The sequence below is a fragment of the Crocodylus siamensis genome, chromosome 1 (genome assembly GCF_052110815.1).
Source record: "Crocodylus siamensis isolate JL-2025a chromosome 1, ASM5211081v1, whole genome shotgun sequence".
Lineage (NCBI taxonomy): Eukaryota > Metazoa > Chordata > Crocodylia > Crocodylidae > Crocodylus > Crocodylus siamensis.
Genome location: NC_143395.1, coordinates 222,904,457 through 222,924,050, shown reverse-complemented (window position 1 = coordinate 222,924,050; position 19,594 = coordinate 222,904,457). Strand labels below are relative to the sequence as shown.

Genomic DNA, 19,594 nt, shown 5'->3' with positions numbered 1-19,594 from the left:
TTTGTTTTCTGTCACCTTTACGTCCCGTGATTGTTTCTACTAACAGGAGAGCTGTCTACCTTTGAACTACATGTTTAGGCTTCCAGAGAACTTTAATGAAGATGTTGGTGTCCACCGTGATTAATCACTAACAGCTTCTTGGGTTTGAAGGTAATCTTGTTCTTTATCTTCTGGTTCGTACTTCAGGAAAAAATAAAGCTTGAGGCTGAGAGGGAAAAACTAGAGAGGCTTCAGGAGCTTTACTCCGAGCAGAAGACCCAACTTGATAATTGCCCTGAGTCCATGAGGGAGCAATTACAGCAACAGCTCAAGAGGGTTAGTAGCAAGTTCCAAGATTGCATGAACTTCTTTTTGTTTTGCTTTTTTCATTTCAGACTTAATTGTGATATGTTTGCTCTTAAGCATCCAAAAAAGCATCTTGCAAATAGTTGCAGTTTTAACTATTGATGGTTGGGAGGGTTAAGTATTTATTTTAGCATGTTCATAATAAATATTTGCATGGTGAGAAATGAGTAGAACAAAAATAGTTGGATTAAAATAGATCTATGCTAAATACACTTAAAAGCTTTAGAAGACTTGCATGTAATTAGCACCCCAGGCCTTAGAACTGCTATTCGGAGATGGACATTAGAACATCACCGTGTAATTAAAGAAGCAAAGATAAATACTTGGTTTCAGTAATTAGGATCAACTGTTTCAGTGTTGATCTAATTGGTTTGGGCTATTTTACCGCTTAACTCTCAGTTCTACTTAACACAATAGTCTGTTGCTTTTTTGCTGTACTGTAAGCATGTCATTGGGATACTGTGCATACTTATTTTCTTTAGCATATAATTTAGCCTCTAATCTGAGCCAGGCCTTGAAAATGTCATTTTTAAGGTTAAGTCTATTATCTGGTGGTTTTTCTTAGCAGGGACCTCTAGAATTCTGCAATAGTGTTTTGTTCTACCTTTTATACTGACTGCAGCTTGCCTTTGAGTGTAACCTAATGAAATATCACATTGTGCACTCTACTTAAAGTGTAGTTATATTCTAAAGAGATACTGTAAAAATGTTATATTCATTGCCTTTCAGTGACTTGTGTGTGAAATATAACTAAGTAAAAAAAAACAAACATTTTTTACTAAGTGCCAGCCCTGCAAACACAGCCAGCCATCTGAAAGTTAAACTGGGCTTCTGGTAAGAGCATTTATACTACTAATAAAGTTTCCGGCTGTAATTTTCTTAATGATAGAGCTGGACAAAAATGTATTTATAGTCCAGGACATGTTTAAAATATTATTTTTTTCAGATCTGGATTTTTTGCTTTTCATAGTGGAAAATGAAGAATCAGCTTTCCTTTCTTGTCTTCTGTTTTCCAAAACTTTTTTTTTCTTTTTTAAAATGAAAGTCTCTGTAAAAATATAAACAAATAAAATAAAAACAGTAGGGGAAAACGCATCTTTTTTTTTTTTTTTTTTTTTTTTTTTTAGGAAAACATCTATTGAGTCCAAAAGTGATATTTTTTCCCCTTTAAAAAAAAAACTGACAAAATATTTTGAATGGGTGTATCTTCAGGTCCTTCTTTTATAGATCCTGAAGTATACATTGTGTTTTACTGATTAATAAAAAATGCTAGCCAACAGAAAGTGGTGCTGGATATAGAGGCATTATAGAAAAACAAATAAATGAGTTTAGGTTGTATTGAGCATAAATTTTGGAAGTGTATAAACGGGTGATATGTCTTTTGCTTGTATAGTACTATTTGAAAATGAGCACAGCCTGTCTAGTTAGAGAGAGAGCCACATATTGTGAACTAACAGTGGTTACAATAAGGAAGCCAAGGTTTGAAGTGGTGTGGAAACTGAACCTAAACATTAGAGGTGATAGTCTCCACGTCAGAAGGCACACTGGCATGGCAGTTTCACTGATAAGCTTGTGAAGTTGCTGCCACCTCCGAATGAACAGAGTTTGTGCTCTGGGCAAATCCTATGAGACAGCAGGGAAGGATGTGTGGTTCCAAGGGTGAGGTGGGGGCATGAGTGGGTTTTAGGAGTTGGGAGGTAGTATGCATGCAGTTTTGAGAGCAGGGAGGCCTCAAGGGCACAGGTGTCTTACCCATGCTGGAAACTTCAAAACCACAGCTACCATATGCTCTGCCAGCCCTGGTTCTCGCTTTTGTTCTTAAGCAGCACTGTGGGGCTGCTTTTGTTGCTGGGGCACAGACTCCATGGGGGTGGGGGATGATTCTGGCATCCCTCCTAAGTTGGTACCCAGGGCTAGTACCCCTTTTGCCCCCTCTTGTTACACAATTGACTACTGGCCTCTCATGTAACTTCTCTTTGGATCCTGACTTCAGTTACCACAGCTACTAATCAGGCTTTACCATTTAGCACTGAAATCTTAAAGCAAGGTAGAGAACAAGTTTTGCTAGACTGTAGTTGCCACATTCCTCATAGGACTTGCAGATTAAGATGATGCAAGTTTTAATACCAGTAGTTTATACATTATCCTTTTAAAGACCACCTCTATTCAATGTAGGATTTTCATAAATGCCTATCAGCTACCTTTTATAAAAATTGAATGCAATGCCATCCCTTTTAATGAACTTCCATTGGACTGCAAGACAAGTCCATTAAAAGAAGGGCTTGGCTATAACAGGGCTGGTAAATCAGTTTCTGCTGTTGGAATTGTTAATGTAGGAGTTTGTTTTAAACAGGAATATATAGAATCGTAGGATTGGAAGGGATCTCAAGCATCTTTTGGTCCAACCCCCTACACAAATGTAGGGATGCTTTGAGTCCTGAATCATCATACCTGTCCAATACTTATTCAGATTCCCTTTTTTAAAAGGAAAGGGCCCAGCCCCCTATTCCTTGTGAGATCAGTTGGAATTTTAAACCCAGGATTTCTTGCATCCACAGAAACTTGCATACCCCTAGATCGTTGAGCCGCTCGCTAAAATAGTTTCTTACAAACTTCTCTAGTTATAGTAAGTCTTGCAAACTCCTCCTCAAGAAGAATTCATAGCCTGTTTCTCTCAGTGTGTTTTTTCTAATAAAGGTGGGTCCTAGTCTTTCAGTAGACACTACGCATATGGTTTCTCCTGGTCACTCAGAGGTACGGAGGCTTTTGTCAAGCTCTGTGATGGCTCCTGGACCTACCTCCAATTGCAGGATTCAGCCATGGGACAGCAAAATGGTTTTCTTCTTAAAATGCATTTTTTAAAGTTTATGTAATAACTGTGGGAATACACAATAATAATATTAAATGCAGCATTTCTAAAAACTGAAGTTTTTACTGTATTCCAACTTCTAAAAAGCTAAATGAGATCTTTAACTGATAAACATCAAACAAAACAAAAAGAAAAAAAGCAGCATTCCTTCTGCTTTCAAATACTTTAAGACTTTTTGGTAGGCATGCCACAAGTCCAGTCCAAGCATGCCACAAGTTAAACTCTACTCCCTGCCTGATGTGCCACACTAGGCGCATCTACACATGCAATTAGCGCGGCTGAATAAACTCCAATGCAGTTTTCATTGGAACTTATTGCTCCCAGGTGCAGAGTGTACATAGGTGCCCAGGACTGCAACACATTGACGTCCCAGCTGGCAGGTGGTCTGTGGGGGGCGTCAGCCTACCAGCCTGGAGCTGCTGTGCCCTGGCTTAGTGTGCTGCAGTGGGACTGGCTAGGACACAAGGGTGATACAGTGTGGGGCTAGCTGGGAGGGAGCCCCCACATTGTAGCAACCTTGTGCCCAAGCCAGCCCTGGTCACTAGCTATACGTGCACTGCAGTGCACTAAATAACTCCATCATAGGATAGTACTTGTCGGGCAGTACTATCCTATGAAGGAGTTAATTTGTTTTTTTGAACCTAATAGCACTGCACATGTAGACAGTGATGCTTTGCTGAGGAGCTAATTAGTTAACTAGTGTAACTAGACAAAGCTCACTTGTAGATGCTCCCACTGTTCCCTGACTTTTCCCTGATTTTGTTGCTCTGCTCCCTCCCTGATCTGCTGAGTGCTAAACTATTGCCCTTGCCACTTTTTACAAGAAATTTACAATCTCATTGCTGTGGTGGGATGGTAGTCATTCCTGGAATGCCAATTACCATCTACTGCAAAGAAATCCCCAAAATGCTGTTGTTTAATAAATTTATTTCTTCCTTTCACGCCTGTTAGCTTACACTTATGGCATGAAAACCAGGAAAATGCTTGAAATGTGAGTTTCCTATACAGGCAACCCCTGCTTAGTACTCTTAATTGGTTTCTGAAAAACTGAGCATTAGTGAAATGAGTGTTAAACAAAACCGGAAGTATTTGACAACCCAAGATGGTGACCACAGTTGTTTTTAATGACCCAAGACAAGGACTGTGAGTGTTTCTAATGAAATTCGCTGAGTGCTAAGTGAAATCAGGGACCGATTTCAAATGAGCATTATAGCAAAATAGCGCTAAGTGAAACAGCTTAAGTGGGGGTTACGTCTACTCATAATGGAAGCTAGCCATGCTCACTTTAGTTCTTGAGGTTGAAAGTTCTTAGTAATTTGACCACCCCCATAAAATTCTGTTCTGAGCTGGTTCAGGGTTTCATACTGACCTTAACGATCATGGAAATATTTTAGATGGCTACATGCTCAAGTCAAACAACTGACCAGATCTGGAGTTTGGATTAGGATTAGAAATTGGGAGTTGGGCAGATTATAGCTGTGTGTTAGACTAATCACTGTCTGCTGGGGTTTGAAGTTAGTACGTTCTTTCCTGCTAAGGTAAGGGAACAGTTTTCATGGTCTTTCATTGGATTAATGAAACTGCAGATTTTCAGAAGAAGGTTGTGGATACTATTAATCTCTCTTGATAGTTTATTAATTACAACCATCTGCACTCACCAATCAGTACAAAAGCCCTAAAACCCTTCAGCTGTGTCTTTGCCCTCAGCGTCTTCTGCATTTATGAATGATCTGCAATAAATGAAGTGTGAGCATTGATGACTTTGAATACACTTTTTTGTTGTTGGATTTCTTTATTAATCCCATCTGTCCATCCACAAGTCTGATCATATCCCTGCCAGCTGAGGAACTTTTTTGTTCTTCAGATAAAATTGTTCTGATTTGGACCACTTGATCTGTTTCTGCACAGGCAGAGGCATTTCTTGATAGAAGTGCCAAATTGGAGAAAGTTGTTTTTTGCAACCCTGTTCTTCCAGCTGGGTATAGGCCAATGGAGAAGCATTGGGTTTTTTACCAGTAAATTACATTTAATAATAGATTGTCATTGGCTCATTTAGGAAAGGCATATTGCTTGCTTTACTTCTTGTATAGCTGTGATCCAAAAAACCATCACTTGGACAATGGGCAATTACCCTGTTACAGATCTTCTAAGAAAGAACACGGGGAAGATTGTGGTGAGATTACATTTGTAGTTGCTGAAATTTGGCTCTTGCATTCTTGCTGCTGTGGCTTCTGACCTGTAGCAGCCAAGAAGTAACTGTTGATTATAACTAGCCTCATGGCAGTGTACGTCAGCATAACTAGAGCTGTCTGCCACTGATGACTGGTTTTATTTTGTACTGTTGCCTTGTTTTTGAAACAGCTGGGAATACTCTGTGATAGTCTTTAAATGGCTTTGTTCTTTGCTTTCAAAGATCTCTGAAGAAACTGTTCTTATCTTCTACTCAACATACAATTGTGTCCATGCAGAAGGTTGAAACCTGAAGGAAGTAGCAATGTAGAATGTAGCATCCTACTTGCTCAACAGATTATCTCACTTGAGTACAGTGATTTTTTGAGCTAAAATGGTTGCTACTTGGTCTCTGAATTTAAGGTGCTAGTTTTGACCTTCATGGACTGCATGTTTAAAAGCCTGCTTTTCCTAGTGCAGTAATGCCTCAGTTGCAATTAATATGTTATGTAATAGTGTGAAATTGGTGACCTTCATGGCATACTATGAAACCCACCTGTTTATTCAGGCTTTTGGGGATAGCTGAGTTATTTGGATGGCTGGAGTAATTTTATCTTGTGGGTTTTGGGATGAAAGTGGGATTTTTTTTTTTTAATTTTTTTTTTTTTTTTTTTTTGGTGCTAATTTGGTGTGGCTTTCCTAAAGTTGTGTTTATATATTGTAAGGGGGAGCCTTTGTAAGTCAGTTAATACATAGGGTGCTTTTAAAAAATAAAATCTCCTTTAGGGTACCTAAGGTTGAGCACACATTTTAATAACTATGTTTTTAAAAAGAAACTTGACTTCAGTCTTAAAAGATTATATAAATGTTCTTTCTCTTCGTTCCTGTAAAATGAGAAATTACTTGTAGTATAAGCTTGTGGCAGAAGATGCAGAATTTAAACTCAATATGTGATTAGAAAGTTGAACTGGTATTTTCCTGTGGGACTGTGGAATTTATAATTTAGGATTTCTACAGTGAATACATTGAGCTTTCAGTGAATGGGATTCATGTCTCTTGTAATTAGGGGTACCAAGGGACAATACTCTACTGGCAACAGAGAAGGCAAACATCCATTCTCATCCTCCTGGACCTTCCCCCACCATTCAGCCTGATCAACAACAGGAGATACTTCTGTCTTGCTTGGGAGAGATGACAGAGCACCAAGATCGTTCACTAAATAGTCCTTTCTGGATAGTCATACCCAATAAAGAGTAATGAGAAACTGCACTGCACCCCACAAGGGTCACTTTTCTCCCTGGGTCCTGCGCAATGTCTGCATGCTGCCACAGTGGGAACTAGCCAGATTACCAGATATACACACCAGGACACATGATTTTTGAGATTGGCGATAAAATTCCTGAGATTCCAGTCATGCAACCTGGTTCCCCATGCCAGGCATCCCACAGGTACCTGGCAGTGCACATACAGCCCAGCATTGCAAAACTTGGGCTGAGCTACACTGGCAAACCTTTCAACAAGCAGGGGCAGCCCTGGGTCTGTGCCCTGGGGCTGCCCCCAGGACTGAGCAGGATGCAGCCCTGGGTCAGCTGATGGTTGGCATCAGGTAGGGCAGGAGTGTGCAACCTTTCTGAATGTGGGGCCGGATCACAAACTTTTTATCACCCAGTGGGCTGGCGAGCCATATTCAAAGACCTCAGAGGAAGTGGTATCACAGCAGGAAGTGATGTAACATGACCTTTGACACCAATGAAGTTGCAGGAAGTGACAATGAAATGGGTCTGGAAATACGGTTTAAAATCCAAAATAAAAACAGTATAAAAGCAAGAATGAAATAATACCAAACACTTGATTAAAATAAACACTTTCGTTTCTACTCACTTCAACAAGTTGAACCCCCAATCCTGCACAGAGAAACAGAAGCAAACACAATCCAAACACTGGACAGTATTTTTACAAAGATTTTTACCTGTTCCAAATTTACATTGGAGCCCAGATCATTCATGCTCTATTCTTGAACATGTTGTTCAGTCTTAAACAAGCATATAGTACAGTTATCCAGTGAGGTTCATAACTGGGGACATTCTGTTACAAGGTACAGCCTGACATGTGCAGATGCTGCCATCATATGCCAAGTGCAACCTCAAATGCCAGTGGGCAGTCAGGGCAGGACTTAACCCACTCCTTAACCTACATCCTGAATTTTGATTTCAACCAAAGGCATCAAAATACTTTTGCCACCATGAGTTTTTAAATTACAGCAAAGCAGATTTAGATCAAATCTCAGGAAAAATGTACTCATTGTAAGAACAACAGGGCAATGGAAAATGCCTAGGGAAGTTGTGGTTTTCAGAAAGTATATATGTTTGGTATGGCTTAGGAACAGGACATCATTTTTCTGTGCACAGGGTTGGACTAGATTAGGGCTGCCCAGCTGACTACCTGCAGGCCACATGTGGCCCACAAAGGGCCAGGATGTTGCCCACAGTCTACATGGGGTCTACAAGCAGTTAATGTATAGGGCATGGGCCTGGGCAGCCACCTCTCCTACAGCTGTACAAGGGGAAAGGCCTGGGTGTGGGGGAGAAGAGTAGTCCATGTTCTGCTAATGTAGCCTGCATGGCTGAGGATGGGGGTCTGCATGCTGCTGGAGTAGCCCGTACAGTGAGGGGGTCCTAGGGGCCCACCCTCACAGCATGTAGCCTGTGCAACACATTCTGGTGTCATCTGGGGCCCACAGCCTCACCAGATCTGAACAGCTCTGGATTAGCTTATCCTTGAGATCCCTTTCACGTCTCTGCAGTATGTGCCTACAATTTCTATTTAATTAACCACAATAACCATGATCAGGTTAGTAAAGGACACTTGCACATACTTTATGTTGGCAGAAATGGACAGCACAAACTTCCCCACATCATACATTCAATTTAAAACATGATCCAAATAAGCTACAAGGATATTCCATATTGCATGTAGAATATCTTTCTGGCTGTTTTTTCGGATTAGAAATTGGCTGACCCTGTCGCATTTTACAATTTGTGGTATTATTAGAATGTTAATTGTGCCATAAGTGTAACATCTGTCATGGCCCTTGAGGTAATTGCCCACAGTTAGTTCCCTCTGTAGCTTAGGAGTGGTCCTGGATTCCTTAGTGGTACTGAGCTCTCATTAAACAGCATCTGTGATTAGTGCTTTCTGACCTTATTGATTAGTAGTCATATTCTTTCCCTACCTGTTTAATGATGGACCTCATCATTGTCTTTCACACTTTTTTTCATCTGTCGGTTGGTTTGCAATAGTGCAGGAGTGAATTTTGGGGACCTGTCAAGGACCACTTCCATCTCTTTCTCTCTCTGTCTTTCTCTCTCTGGTTTGGTTTCAGACTCTGTCTTTTCTTTTTTCCCCCTCCATCCCTCTCTCCAGAACCCGGCTGAATCTGAACCAGGAGCCCCAAAGCTCAGCTATGGACCCAGACAGGGACTTTCACTGTGGCAGGCAGGCAGTGGTCATGTCAGCTGTGGGCACAGCCAGCAGGTTCCAGAGCCCTAATACAAAATCTACCAGCAGTGTCACAACTGACACCTGCCAGGCATGGCAGAAGCTTCTGCCTGGGTCCACAGCTGATGGTGCCAACAGTTCCCGCTCAGGGCTATGGATGGGAGCTTCCACTGTACTGGAAGGGCAGCATCGTCAGCTGTGGACACTGCCAGCAGGTTCTGCGTCAAGGCTTCTGAACGTGCTGGCAGTGTCCACACCTGCTGCTGCTTGCTGGTGGCGTCCACAACTGACGCTGCTCTGGTGGAAGCCCCACCTGGGTCCACAATTGATGCCACTATTCAACATAGATAAATGCAGGGTGCTGCACCTTGGGAGAAGGAATCCACAGCATACATACAGGCTGGGGAGTTCCCCTCTTGAAAGCACAGAGGTGGAACGGGATCTTGGAGTCATTACTGACTTCAAGATGAACATGAGCCACCAATGCCAGACCGCAGCCAGCAAAGCCAGCCATACTTTGTCATATATCCAAAGGTGCATCTCAAGCCAGTCCAGAGAGGTGATACTCCCCCTCTATGCGACTTTGGTCAGGCCGCAGTTGGAGTACTGCATCCAGTACTGGGCACCACACTTCGAGAGGGGTGTGGCCAGCCTGGAGAGGGTTCAGAGGAGGGCCACCCATTTGGTGAGAGGGCAGCAGGACAGGCCCTATGAGGAGAGACTGAGGGACCTGAACCTGTTCAGCCTCAGCAAGAGGAGGCTGAGGGGGGACCTGGTGGCTGCCTACAAACTCATCAGGGGAGATCGTTAGCAAATAGGAAGAGCCCTATTCTCCCCAGCAGCAAGTGGGGTGATGAGGAACAATGGTAATAAGCTGATGGAGGTTTAGGTTAGAGATCAGGAGGCAATATTTTACAGTTAGGGTGGCTAGAATCTGGAACCAGCTTGCCAGGGAAGTGGTCCTTGCCCCTACTTTGGGTAAATTCAGAAAGAGGTTAGATGATCACCTATCTGGGGTCTCGTGAACCCAGCATTCATTCCTGCCTGTGGCAGGGGGTCAAGCTAGATGATCTGTTCAGGTCCCTCCTGACCTTAGCTACTATGAAACGATAAGAGAGGTGCTGCTGGGTGGAAAAAGTCTTACCTGCCTCCCCGGCACCACATGGTGGCTGGAGCTGCCAGCTGCCTGTGGGCCAGATCCAGTGAGTTGGCTGCTGTGCAAGTGTAGGCTGGATCAAATCTTTTGGTTTGCTGCATCTGGCCTGCAGGCCATATTTTTCCCAGCCCTGCAATAGTGTGACCTATGTGAAGCCCATGACGCTTAGGAATCTTCCGCTTGTACAGAATGCTGCAAAGCAACAGAAATATATCAGATCTCTCTTCTGCTCCCATATAATTTTGAATCAACTTCAAGCCTTCATATTTGAGGAGCTCAGTGTACTCAGTTCAGAGCTAAAGACTTCCTGTCCCTCTAGGATGAAGATTATGGTCCACTGCTTCAATAACACTTTCTACTTTAAAGATAAAAATCACCTGTAAAAGTGAGTAGCTGGAGGTTGGATATAACTGAAGAAATAAAGTCAGGACAAAGGATCAGCTGTGTCTGCTTCACGTTGATGATTGTAGCTCTTAAGAGCTACTTGATAGACATGTTTATGGAATTAATTTGAATAATCGTTTCAGACTGATTTTTGGCTTTTACATATCTCTTCCCTGAGCACTATAAATGCAGTGTTTTTGTTTGTTTTTCTTTAAAGGATGCTGATCTGCTGGACATAGAAAGCAAACACTTTGAAGACCTGGAATTTCAGCAGCTTGAGCATGAGAGTAGGTTAGATGAGGAGAAGGAGAATCTGACACAGCAGCTGCTACGTGAAGTAGCTGAGTATCAGCGCAGCATTGTCAGTAGAAAGGTAATGGAATGAAAATTCAGTTCAACTGTACGTTTCTTTGATTTGCGTAAGTGGTATAAGGGTAACATTACCTGGTTGTCGAAGTGGCTGTTTTTTGGCTGTCTACAGGAAATTCTATCCCTGCTGCATATTGATGACTGTGACACTGGCAACAACAGGAAGAGTGAAAAATACACTTCTTGCACTTCCCTCCAAATTACTCTGTGGGTAGGGTACTCACTTAGGAGGCCAGAAGACCTAGCTTCTAGGCCCCGGCTTCACCTAAAAGTCTGAACTTGGATTTTTCTGTCTTTCTCACTCTAACTGCCACACTACAGGTCAAGTATGAGCAAGTCCCTTTTCCAGCACTCCTTTTGAAGTTGACCCCATGTGCAGCCATGAGAGAGAGGTGTATTGGGCCAGAAAAGAGAGCAAAGAAGGGTCATCTGACTCAGTGACCTGAACGGAAGTGTGGCTCTTCGTTCTAGCCTGGGCCCATGTTCCCATGGAGCAGAAACGTTCCCCCTGTACTGCCTCCACCCATGTCTTTCAAGAATTTTTTGAGTAAAGGGGCACTTGCATTCAAAGTCTTGGGTTTCTTTCCCTTTTTGCTATGGAATGACTTGGTGAACTGAGATTTGTTAGATCATTTTCACTATCTTCTTGTAAAGACAGTTCAAAGGTCAGTAAAGGAAAGATGTTTCATTACTACTGTTACATTCTGGCTACTGTTTCATTCTTGGACCCGATTTCATAACTTTTCTTCTTAAACAAAATTAGACAATAGATTTAAGCATTGTTGCAGACTACAACTTAATTATAGTAGAAGAATGAAGGAAATTAAGGATGTCCGTATCTTTGCAGTTTTTCTTGTTTGGTTTTCCTATCTTCAGCATATGAGAAGATATCCTAAGTATCTACATCCTAGATTGTCATCCCCATTTAGCTTGAAGGAGCAGTTGATAAGAAATGGGTTTTTTCTTTGTTTTTGTGCACTGCTGTCTTAAATGTTGAGACTTACACAGTATGTTTCAGTTTTACAACGTAGCATCTGCTGGTAGTTAAATGTCTGGCAAGTATTATTATCCCAACTTGGCAGAACAGAAATCAAGATAGAGGTATTTTGTGTCTAGGGCAGGGGTGGGCAAAATGCAGCCTGGGGGCTGGATGCAGCCCGCCAGGGCATTCTATCTGGCCCATGGGGCCCCTAAAAAATTTAGAAAATTAATATTAATCTGCCCTGGGCTGCCTGTCATGCAGCCCTCGATGGCTTGCCGAAACTCAGTAAGCAGCCCTCTGCCCAAAACAATTGCCTGCCCCTGGTCTAGGGGCTGAGAGAAAGTAAAGGTCAGAGCAGGAACTAGAATTCACAAGTTTCTATGCAAATGTCATAATTTTTTTAATTGTATATTATAATGTGGGAAATCCCCAGTTGTCTTGGTCTCCTTGCCATTGGATCAAGGTCCCATTCTGTCAAAAGCTTTGTGGAAGCTGATGTACAGCAGCTTCTTCATGATAAAAGAAATTATGAACAGGTGCCTTGCATGAAAACAGCTTTTCCAAAACATTGAAGCATTTGGCTGACCACCTAAGGGTGACAGGAGCAGGATTGTGAGGTCTGGAAGCTCCTAGTCATGAACTAGCATGAAGGCGGAAGTTACAAGAAGATCATCTAGCACTCGGATGAGACAGAAGTGTGATTTGGCAGCTGTAACTTGTGGGGTGACCAGAGCAGATCCTGACATGGGGAGGGGGCCAGAAAAGGTGCCCTAAACATAGCCTGTCTAATACAGTATTCTGTATTTCTTCCTGGCTGGATAACTGCAGTCAGTGAGATCACCTTTACAGCAGGCAAAAATACCAGCGAGGACACACCATCATTTTCAGGACCTGGAACCTCCAGAGCCACCCACCCTGCACGGAAACACGTGCGTGAGCTGCAGCAGAGTCTGTTGATCTTAGATAGGCCTCATCAGCCATCTTTGGATGCATAGATAAGACAGTCATGGAAGACAATCATCCCCAATGGCAAGGGTCTGCCGAAGAAGAAGAAAATGTGGGAAAGAGGAAAACAATTATTTTTATTTTTAGATAGGGTGCTCCCCAAGGATATTTACTTTATAAATGTTTTAAGTTGCTTTATTGTAGTCTTAATTTTAAGAAATAATTATTAACTAACCCTGATCGGTTTGGTGGAGTTCATGGATGAAGTATATCTGTGCAAGTGTGCTATCTGTGAACAGGATCCAGGCTGGATATGTATTGTGCTATCAAATAGGAATATTCTAAAATTTTCTTATATTTTCATATTAGGAGAAGATTTCTGCTCTCAAGAAGCAAGCTAATCATATTGTCCAGCAAGCTCAGAGAGAACAGGATCACTTTGTAAAAGAAAAGAATAATTTAATAATGATGCTGCAAAGGGTAAGCAATTCTTATCTTGTAAGATACATTTAGTTTAAAAATCAACAGCAATGGTACAATAGAAGTAGTTACAATATTGTGGGCAGTATTTCCCAAAACAAGCTGTTTGTCTGTCTAGCTCCTGTCTAATAAAAATCTGGGTTGAAAAGCTGTTGGTCCTAAATTTGGTTGTATGTCAACCAGGGATTCAAATTCTGTTTGCTCTGTCCACTTGAAGGCTGAGAATGGAAAGCAAAAGTTATCTGGTTGACCACAGCTACTGTCCAGTATTTTCAAAAATGACTGGTGCTTCCACTCACTTATGAAATTAGGCCTCTTTATGTTGCCAAATTAGAAGTCCCCCAAAATGAGATGCCTGAAATCATTAATCACTTCTGGCAATCCCAGCTCTGTCAAGAACTGCTGCAGAGTCTAAGTGCTGCTGTGAATAAATGACACTGAAACTGCAATTACGTATTAAGCCTCACCAGGAGGTTTGTTTCTACCTTTTAAATAAATAGAAATTAAATTTAGTTGAATAAATATTCACATTAAAAATAAAGCTATTTCAATTACTGACAGGAAAAAGAGAATCTTTGTAATCTGGAAAAGAAGTATTCTGGACTTTCTGGAGGAAGAGGATTTCCTATCAGTCCAAGTAGTCTGAAAGAGGTAAACAGTGTTAACTGCTATTTTCCTGATTATTATTTTCCTGACAAACTTATTTTTTATTTACATTTGATGCAACAGTTATTTAGAGTTTGGTAAATCTTATATGATTTGGTAAGTAGTGTTCCTGCAATTTCAATATCCTGTTTTTGCCGTGATTAAGTAACTTAGTTCTGTTATATAGGAACATGCAAATTAGGGCAAAAATAGCTTCTCTGACATTTTCCCAGCTGTAGTGGGCATTGCCTTAGACTCTTGCCCTGAATAAATTACCATTTTACATTTATTAGAGAGTCTGTTTTTCTCTAAATAGAGCATTAAATATAATGGAGAGGACAAACAAAATCCAAAAATAGCTACAGACAAATATGAATGAATTCCAGTCTTCCTGCTTTTAGATGTTTACGTTTTTGGTCATACTTTTCTTAGGGATAGAAAGAAATGTATTATAAATATGTAATTAGCATTTTAAATATGGGGCTAAGTACTTCGTGCTGTTTTAGATCTACCTATTGAAAAACTGTTGAGGATCTTATAATTTTTACTTGAGGTCTTAATTTGGTGATACTGTGAAATGAGACCTACAACTCGCTGCTACCCAATTAAAGGTTAATAGCTTTTAGCTTACTGCATTCTGTCACAACCTGAGGGGCTGTAAGCCTTGAAAGAATTTTGAATAAATATGAACCACCATCCTTAGTAATTGTAAGTGTAGGGGTAGTGATTCAGCTAAACTATAGTTATCACATTCTATCAACACCATCTTATTTCATCCTAATGAAGTGTTTGTGTCTCTGAATTGTGGCTAAATATTAAATTTTAATCAAAGAAACAGAAAATGTTAGTCTTCTTCAGATATATTTGTCTACATTTTTATCTTCCGTCAAAGGGTTTAGTTTGTTTGTTTTACTAGAAGAGCATGCCATCTTTGACTTAATTTCTGCAGCAGAATTATGAACTAGTCATTTCAATATTTTAAATGGCTGAGATTGTTTTATGAGACAGATTTTCCTCTTATTTCACTTGATCTCTTAGCAGAGCAATTCTATTCATTTTAATGAAATTACTTGTAATTTATAATAGGGTAAATAAGAAGAGAAACAACTTAAATGTTTTATATAATTTAAGTCTTTATACCATCCAACTTGTATAAGATGAAAGTTGCTCTTCTTACCAGCCGTCTTAGTTTCAGTGATTACACCTCCCGGCCTCATCTACATGAGATGCATACTGCAAGGTAGCCTGATGCTATTGCACGGTAGCATCGCATAGCAAAACCCATGCCACAACTCTACTGTGCAATAGTGTCACAAAACTGGTCTTCATTGGCACTACTACACAATAACTCCAGTTACTGTGCAGTCATTTAATACTTGTTTGTCAACATAAGACGCTGACTGCACAGTTGTTAGTGCACAGTCATTTAGCACCTGTATAAACAAGTGCTTTCTGCCATTTGTATAAACAAGTACCAAATGACAGCCTCTCGTGTAGACATGGCAACTGAGTATTAATTTGTCCCAAGTATTTTATTCAGATAAATGATAGACACCTGGACACCTTTAAAAACCTGTCATTTAGTGGCAAATAGACTTTAGCTTGACTCTCTGCCTAGGGGTGAATTGATCCATTTTGATCACAAGGAGCATTTGGAGACACAGACTATTCTTTTTTATTTCCTTCCCCCAACAGAAATCTCAATTCTGAAACCATGACTGTGCGTATGGTGTGTGTGAGAGAGAGAGAGAATTTGCATGCACATGCGTGCGTAAGAAAGGAACTAGAAGACCTGTGGAGTAAAAGGACAACTTGTTCAGCCCACAGCAAAAAAAAAAAAAAAAAGAGATAGAAGTTAGGAATATTGATATTTCTACAAGGCTGAGATTTTAAAGCATCCCTTTAATCTGCTTGTGCTACAGGACTTAAGCTAGTGCCCAGTGAGATCTCTGACTTACGTCATTGACCTCAAGGAAGTTGGGAACAAGCTTTACAGTCTTTAAGCTACAGAAGTGTAACTGAAGTGGGGCCACCAAGCAGCTGCCCTGTGCACCACCTTTGTGGCAGGGCACAAAAGCAGCTGCTGCCAGAATAGCAGCTAGTAGCACAGCTGCAATCAGCATGGCAGGCACTAGCATGTGCTACATGGCTGCCCTGAATGTGGAGGTGTACTGCTATGCCTCTGCTAAAATATATATATAGTTTCTGCAGTGTTCAGGATTTCCCTGAGGATTTTGTGCTTTTTGTGGATTTTTCCCCAGTTTAAAATACATATTAGTAACACTTAACCATGTAGCAAAGTTAATTATACATATATACTGCTGCTATGGCCCTGATCTGACCTTGCTTCCAATTTATCCTCTCTTTTTGAGAAAACAGTTTATTAGATTGCCTGCTTCTGTTAGTAAATAATTCATAGTATAAAGCTTGTGCTCTACCGTAGTTGAAGGCTAACTTGCATTGCCTTCTAGCTTGTATCAGAGACACAAGGACTTTTGCTTGGTTTTCCCAAATTGTTTTCCAGGTGAAGAAAAGCTGGATAAAATACTCTTAACTGCTAGTGAATCATTGCAGCAGGTTCTCCCTGCAGCCCCACAATTATTTGTGTAGTCTTAAATTTCTGTATTTTTAATCTGAGGAGATGGTAGCAATAGGTTGTTGCTGCTTTGATCATCTTAATTCCTAAATGCCATCTCTCTTTTGCTTTAATTTATTAGTTCAGTTTTATAACCATACCCATTTCACCTGTTCAGCTTACAAGCAGAGCATTGTCTTGATAACTTTACAATACATTTCAGCCTACCTTTATATAACATTGTCTCAGCAGTGACCTTTTCGCTTTTTAAAATGCTTTTTTTCCCTCCTACAGATCAAAAAGTGGACATTTGACTTGGGTGTAATCTGATGTCCTCTAGACCACTGTATTGAATCTCTGATTTTTATTCTAGAGGTTTATTTGGTAGCACTGAAGACCGAATTTCTCTTCACAGCAGAACATGTATAACAGTTGTCCTATTTCATCTCTTTTAGATGAGTTGGTTCTGGGCCAAATGTATTCTCTAGTCTCCACATTCTGTCAGTCCTTGGCCTCTACCCTCTTCCAACATTGCTAGTAAAAAACAGAAATGTGGATGGCTGCTTTCTAATAGAATTACATTTATATCATCAATGTGGAAGCTTAAAACAGTTATCAGATAGATGGTAGCAACTGTTAAACACTACTGATTAGAGGAATTTAGAGAGTATGTAGAGCAATTTACAGAGTAACAGCAGTTACAAGTCGCAAGAGGCGTATTTAATACAAAATATTGACAGGAAATTAAAAGGAAAGGAAGGAAACACAAAGAACTAAAAATGAGAAAACATATTTCTTTTCCTTTTTTAAAGAAATGTCAATGATATATTTAAAATCTAGGTGATGGATACACTATAGGTGGTATTTAAATTTAAAGCATGTTAATCTAAAAAAATGCTAAAGGCGTTATTTGAATAGTCTCTCTTGATTATCTAAAGTATATTTTCCTTTTGATAACACATCTTTTTTAATATTCGGGTATTCAAATATTTTTAAATTCTAGTGGTGATTTTATTACGGCTTTAAATGATCATTTTGATAATAAACACAGATATTTGGCTGTATCACTCTACACTAACCTTCATTGTACTGGGTACATTAATACTCTTGCATGCCTTTTGGCTTTTGCTCCTTTTTTGTGTTTAACTTCTGAATTCCTCCTTTTAGGGTTATATCAGTGTAAGTGAAATTAGTGAGCTGTATGGCAGTTCCACGAATATACCCCCTTCCACTCAGCCCCCCACAGATGCTGACGCTGTTGCCACCGAGCCTTCCACGGCTGTGCTGGTGAGCCAGCCACAAAATAAAGAGGTTTGTTTGAGAGATGTTTCCCTTTCTTTACATCATTCTGTTCACGGCTGTTTTTTTTGTCCCATCATATAGTAAATGTAACCCTGAAACAGACTGTGAGCAATGTAGGGTCAGGTATTGATTGGGTAAGAAACCCAAATGAATTCTCCAGCTATAAAATGCCTTTGTTCTAAAAGATGGTGATTTGGAGGCCAATAAGAATAATGAACCCATCAGAAACAAGTTTGATCATTGCCTTTCAAATGCTAAAAGGTAGCATGTTCTTTTGAAAAGTAGTTTGTAGTTATGTTTTTAATGTCCATGTGTACAGTGGAGGGTAAAGTGTTCATTGAACATTTTTATTGTAGTTCATTTAGAGATGTTATGCAAGGAACATACTGACCTTGGGTTTTGTAGGGATTGTGGACAGGCATGGGAGGGGGGAGGAGATGAATACCTCTTACTTGTATGTGTTATTCCAATATGTTCTTTCTGGCTTTTTTAATACTATCTTTGACTTTCTGCTTTATTATAGCTATCTTTATTTTTTCCAAATAAGCTCAATTGCTTAAAAATGGATTAACTTTATAAATGGAAAATATTTACTTTTGTGCTACTATCATTTACCATTTAACTTAGACTTTGTCGTTTTGGACAGTGTTTTAAATATTTAAATATGTATTTCACCAGTTTCCACTAACAAGTCTCCTTCTGTGCTTAAACTCTCCAAATAAAAGCATATTATAAACTGCAGCTTGTATGTGCCATGCCTCTTGAGTAATTCCAAGTAGAAAACTTTGTGTGTAATTTCTCTTTTTCCTATAAAGCTAAGATCACCTCTCTGTTCTGGATTTGTGTTTCCTCACTCTCTTTCTCCTCGCTCTATTGCTCAACTTCCATCAGTCCATTGGCCTGAGGTTATGGTTACACATGTAGATCCTTTACCTTTATCTGATACACCTCCTCCTCTCCCAGCTAAGAAACACCGCAGGCAACCACAGGTAACTTCAAAGCTGACCATCTGGGATTTTTAATATGGGTAACTAAGAAGCCATTTACCCATGAACTTTGCAGTATAACATTAGTAAGAACCCTTTCTTCATCAAATTTTCAGAGTCCTTAACCTAAAGGTTTTGCTGAATTTCATATGGATTATTACTAGGTGCTGTTGAATAAAAATAGTCTGTACAACAAAGAATCTAGATCTCAAAATAGACATGGGCTCCGTCTGTTTGCCATTCAAATAAATGAATAAACACAATGGGAAATGCCATTTCAGTGGTCAGAAGCATTTGCAATAATGAATTATTAAGATTTAAAATCAAAAATATATTGAGGGGATTTTATGATCTTTGAAGTATAACCTTTCCAAAAAATGCATCAGTTTTAAATGGCCAGTTCTTTGGAATTTATTGGGGTTTGGCCTAATAAGATTCCATTTGTAAAAATAGATGCAAGTTATAACATGTTGCTACGTTTATGCATATGCTATTTACTGATTAAAAATGTTCTTAAAATTACAGGCAATTAAGTTTATTTATAACATGATTCACTTGCTAGTTGGTGACTGTTTAACATTCAGCTTTACAGTCTGTTCAGAAAACCATTCTGATTCCATAAGTCTGATTTCTTTTTTTGCAGAACAGTGTTTAAGGTGAATCTCTAAATAACTTACCTGTATGGAAACAAGCTTTGTGTTAAGGTGATGAGGAACTGAAACTGTTATTTTTAAAGTAATCCCCTTGTCCTCAATTTGGGCCCCAGCCTCTAAGAAGTTGTATCTTAGAATATTGGGCTGTTGCTTTTTTTTTTCCCTTTACCTTACCTTATCTTGACCATGTATCTTCCATATTGGCAGAATTCATTCATAATAAATCGCTTAATTGA

The 19,594-nt window shown here is 40.0% G+C and overlaps 1 protein-coding gene across 5 annotated transcripts in view; it reads left to right on the top strand.

Annotated features, from left to right (window-relative positions):
• Positions 1-19,594, top strand: part of PHLDB2 (pleckstrin homology like domain family B member 2) — a 92,423-nt gene that overhangs the window by 47,203 nt on the left and 25,626 nt on the right. For 2 of the 5 annotated variants that reach the window (XM_090057835.1, XM_090057826.1), the window contains exons 7-11: positions 187-315; positions 10,639-10,794; positions 13,087-13,197; positions 13,759-13,848; positions 17,585-17,728. In XM_090057835.1, the coding sequence (XP_089913961.1) occupies positions 187-315; positions 10,639-10,794; positions 13,087-13,197; positions 13,759-13,848; positions 17,585-17,728 (630 nt within the window). Of the gene's footprint in view, positions 1-186; positions 316-10,638; positions 10,795-13,086; positions 13,198-13,758; positions 13,849-17,584; positions 17,729-18,534; positions 18,709-19,594 lie in introns of all 5 variants that reach the window. The other 3 variants (XM_090057862.1, XM_090057844.1, XM_090057854.1) reach the window with 3 other exon arrangements.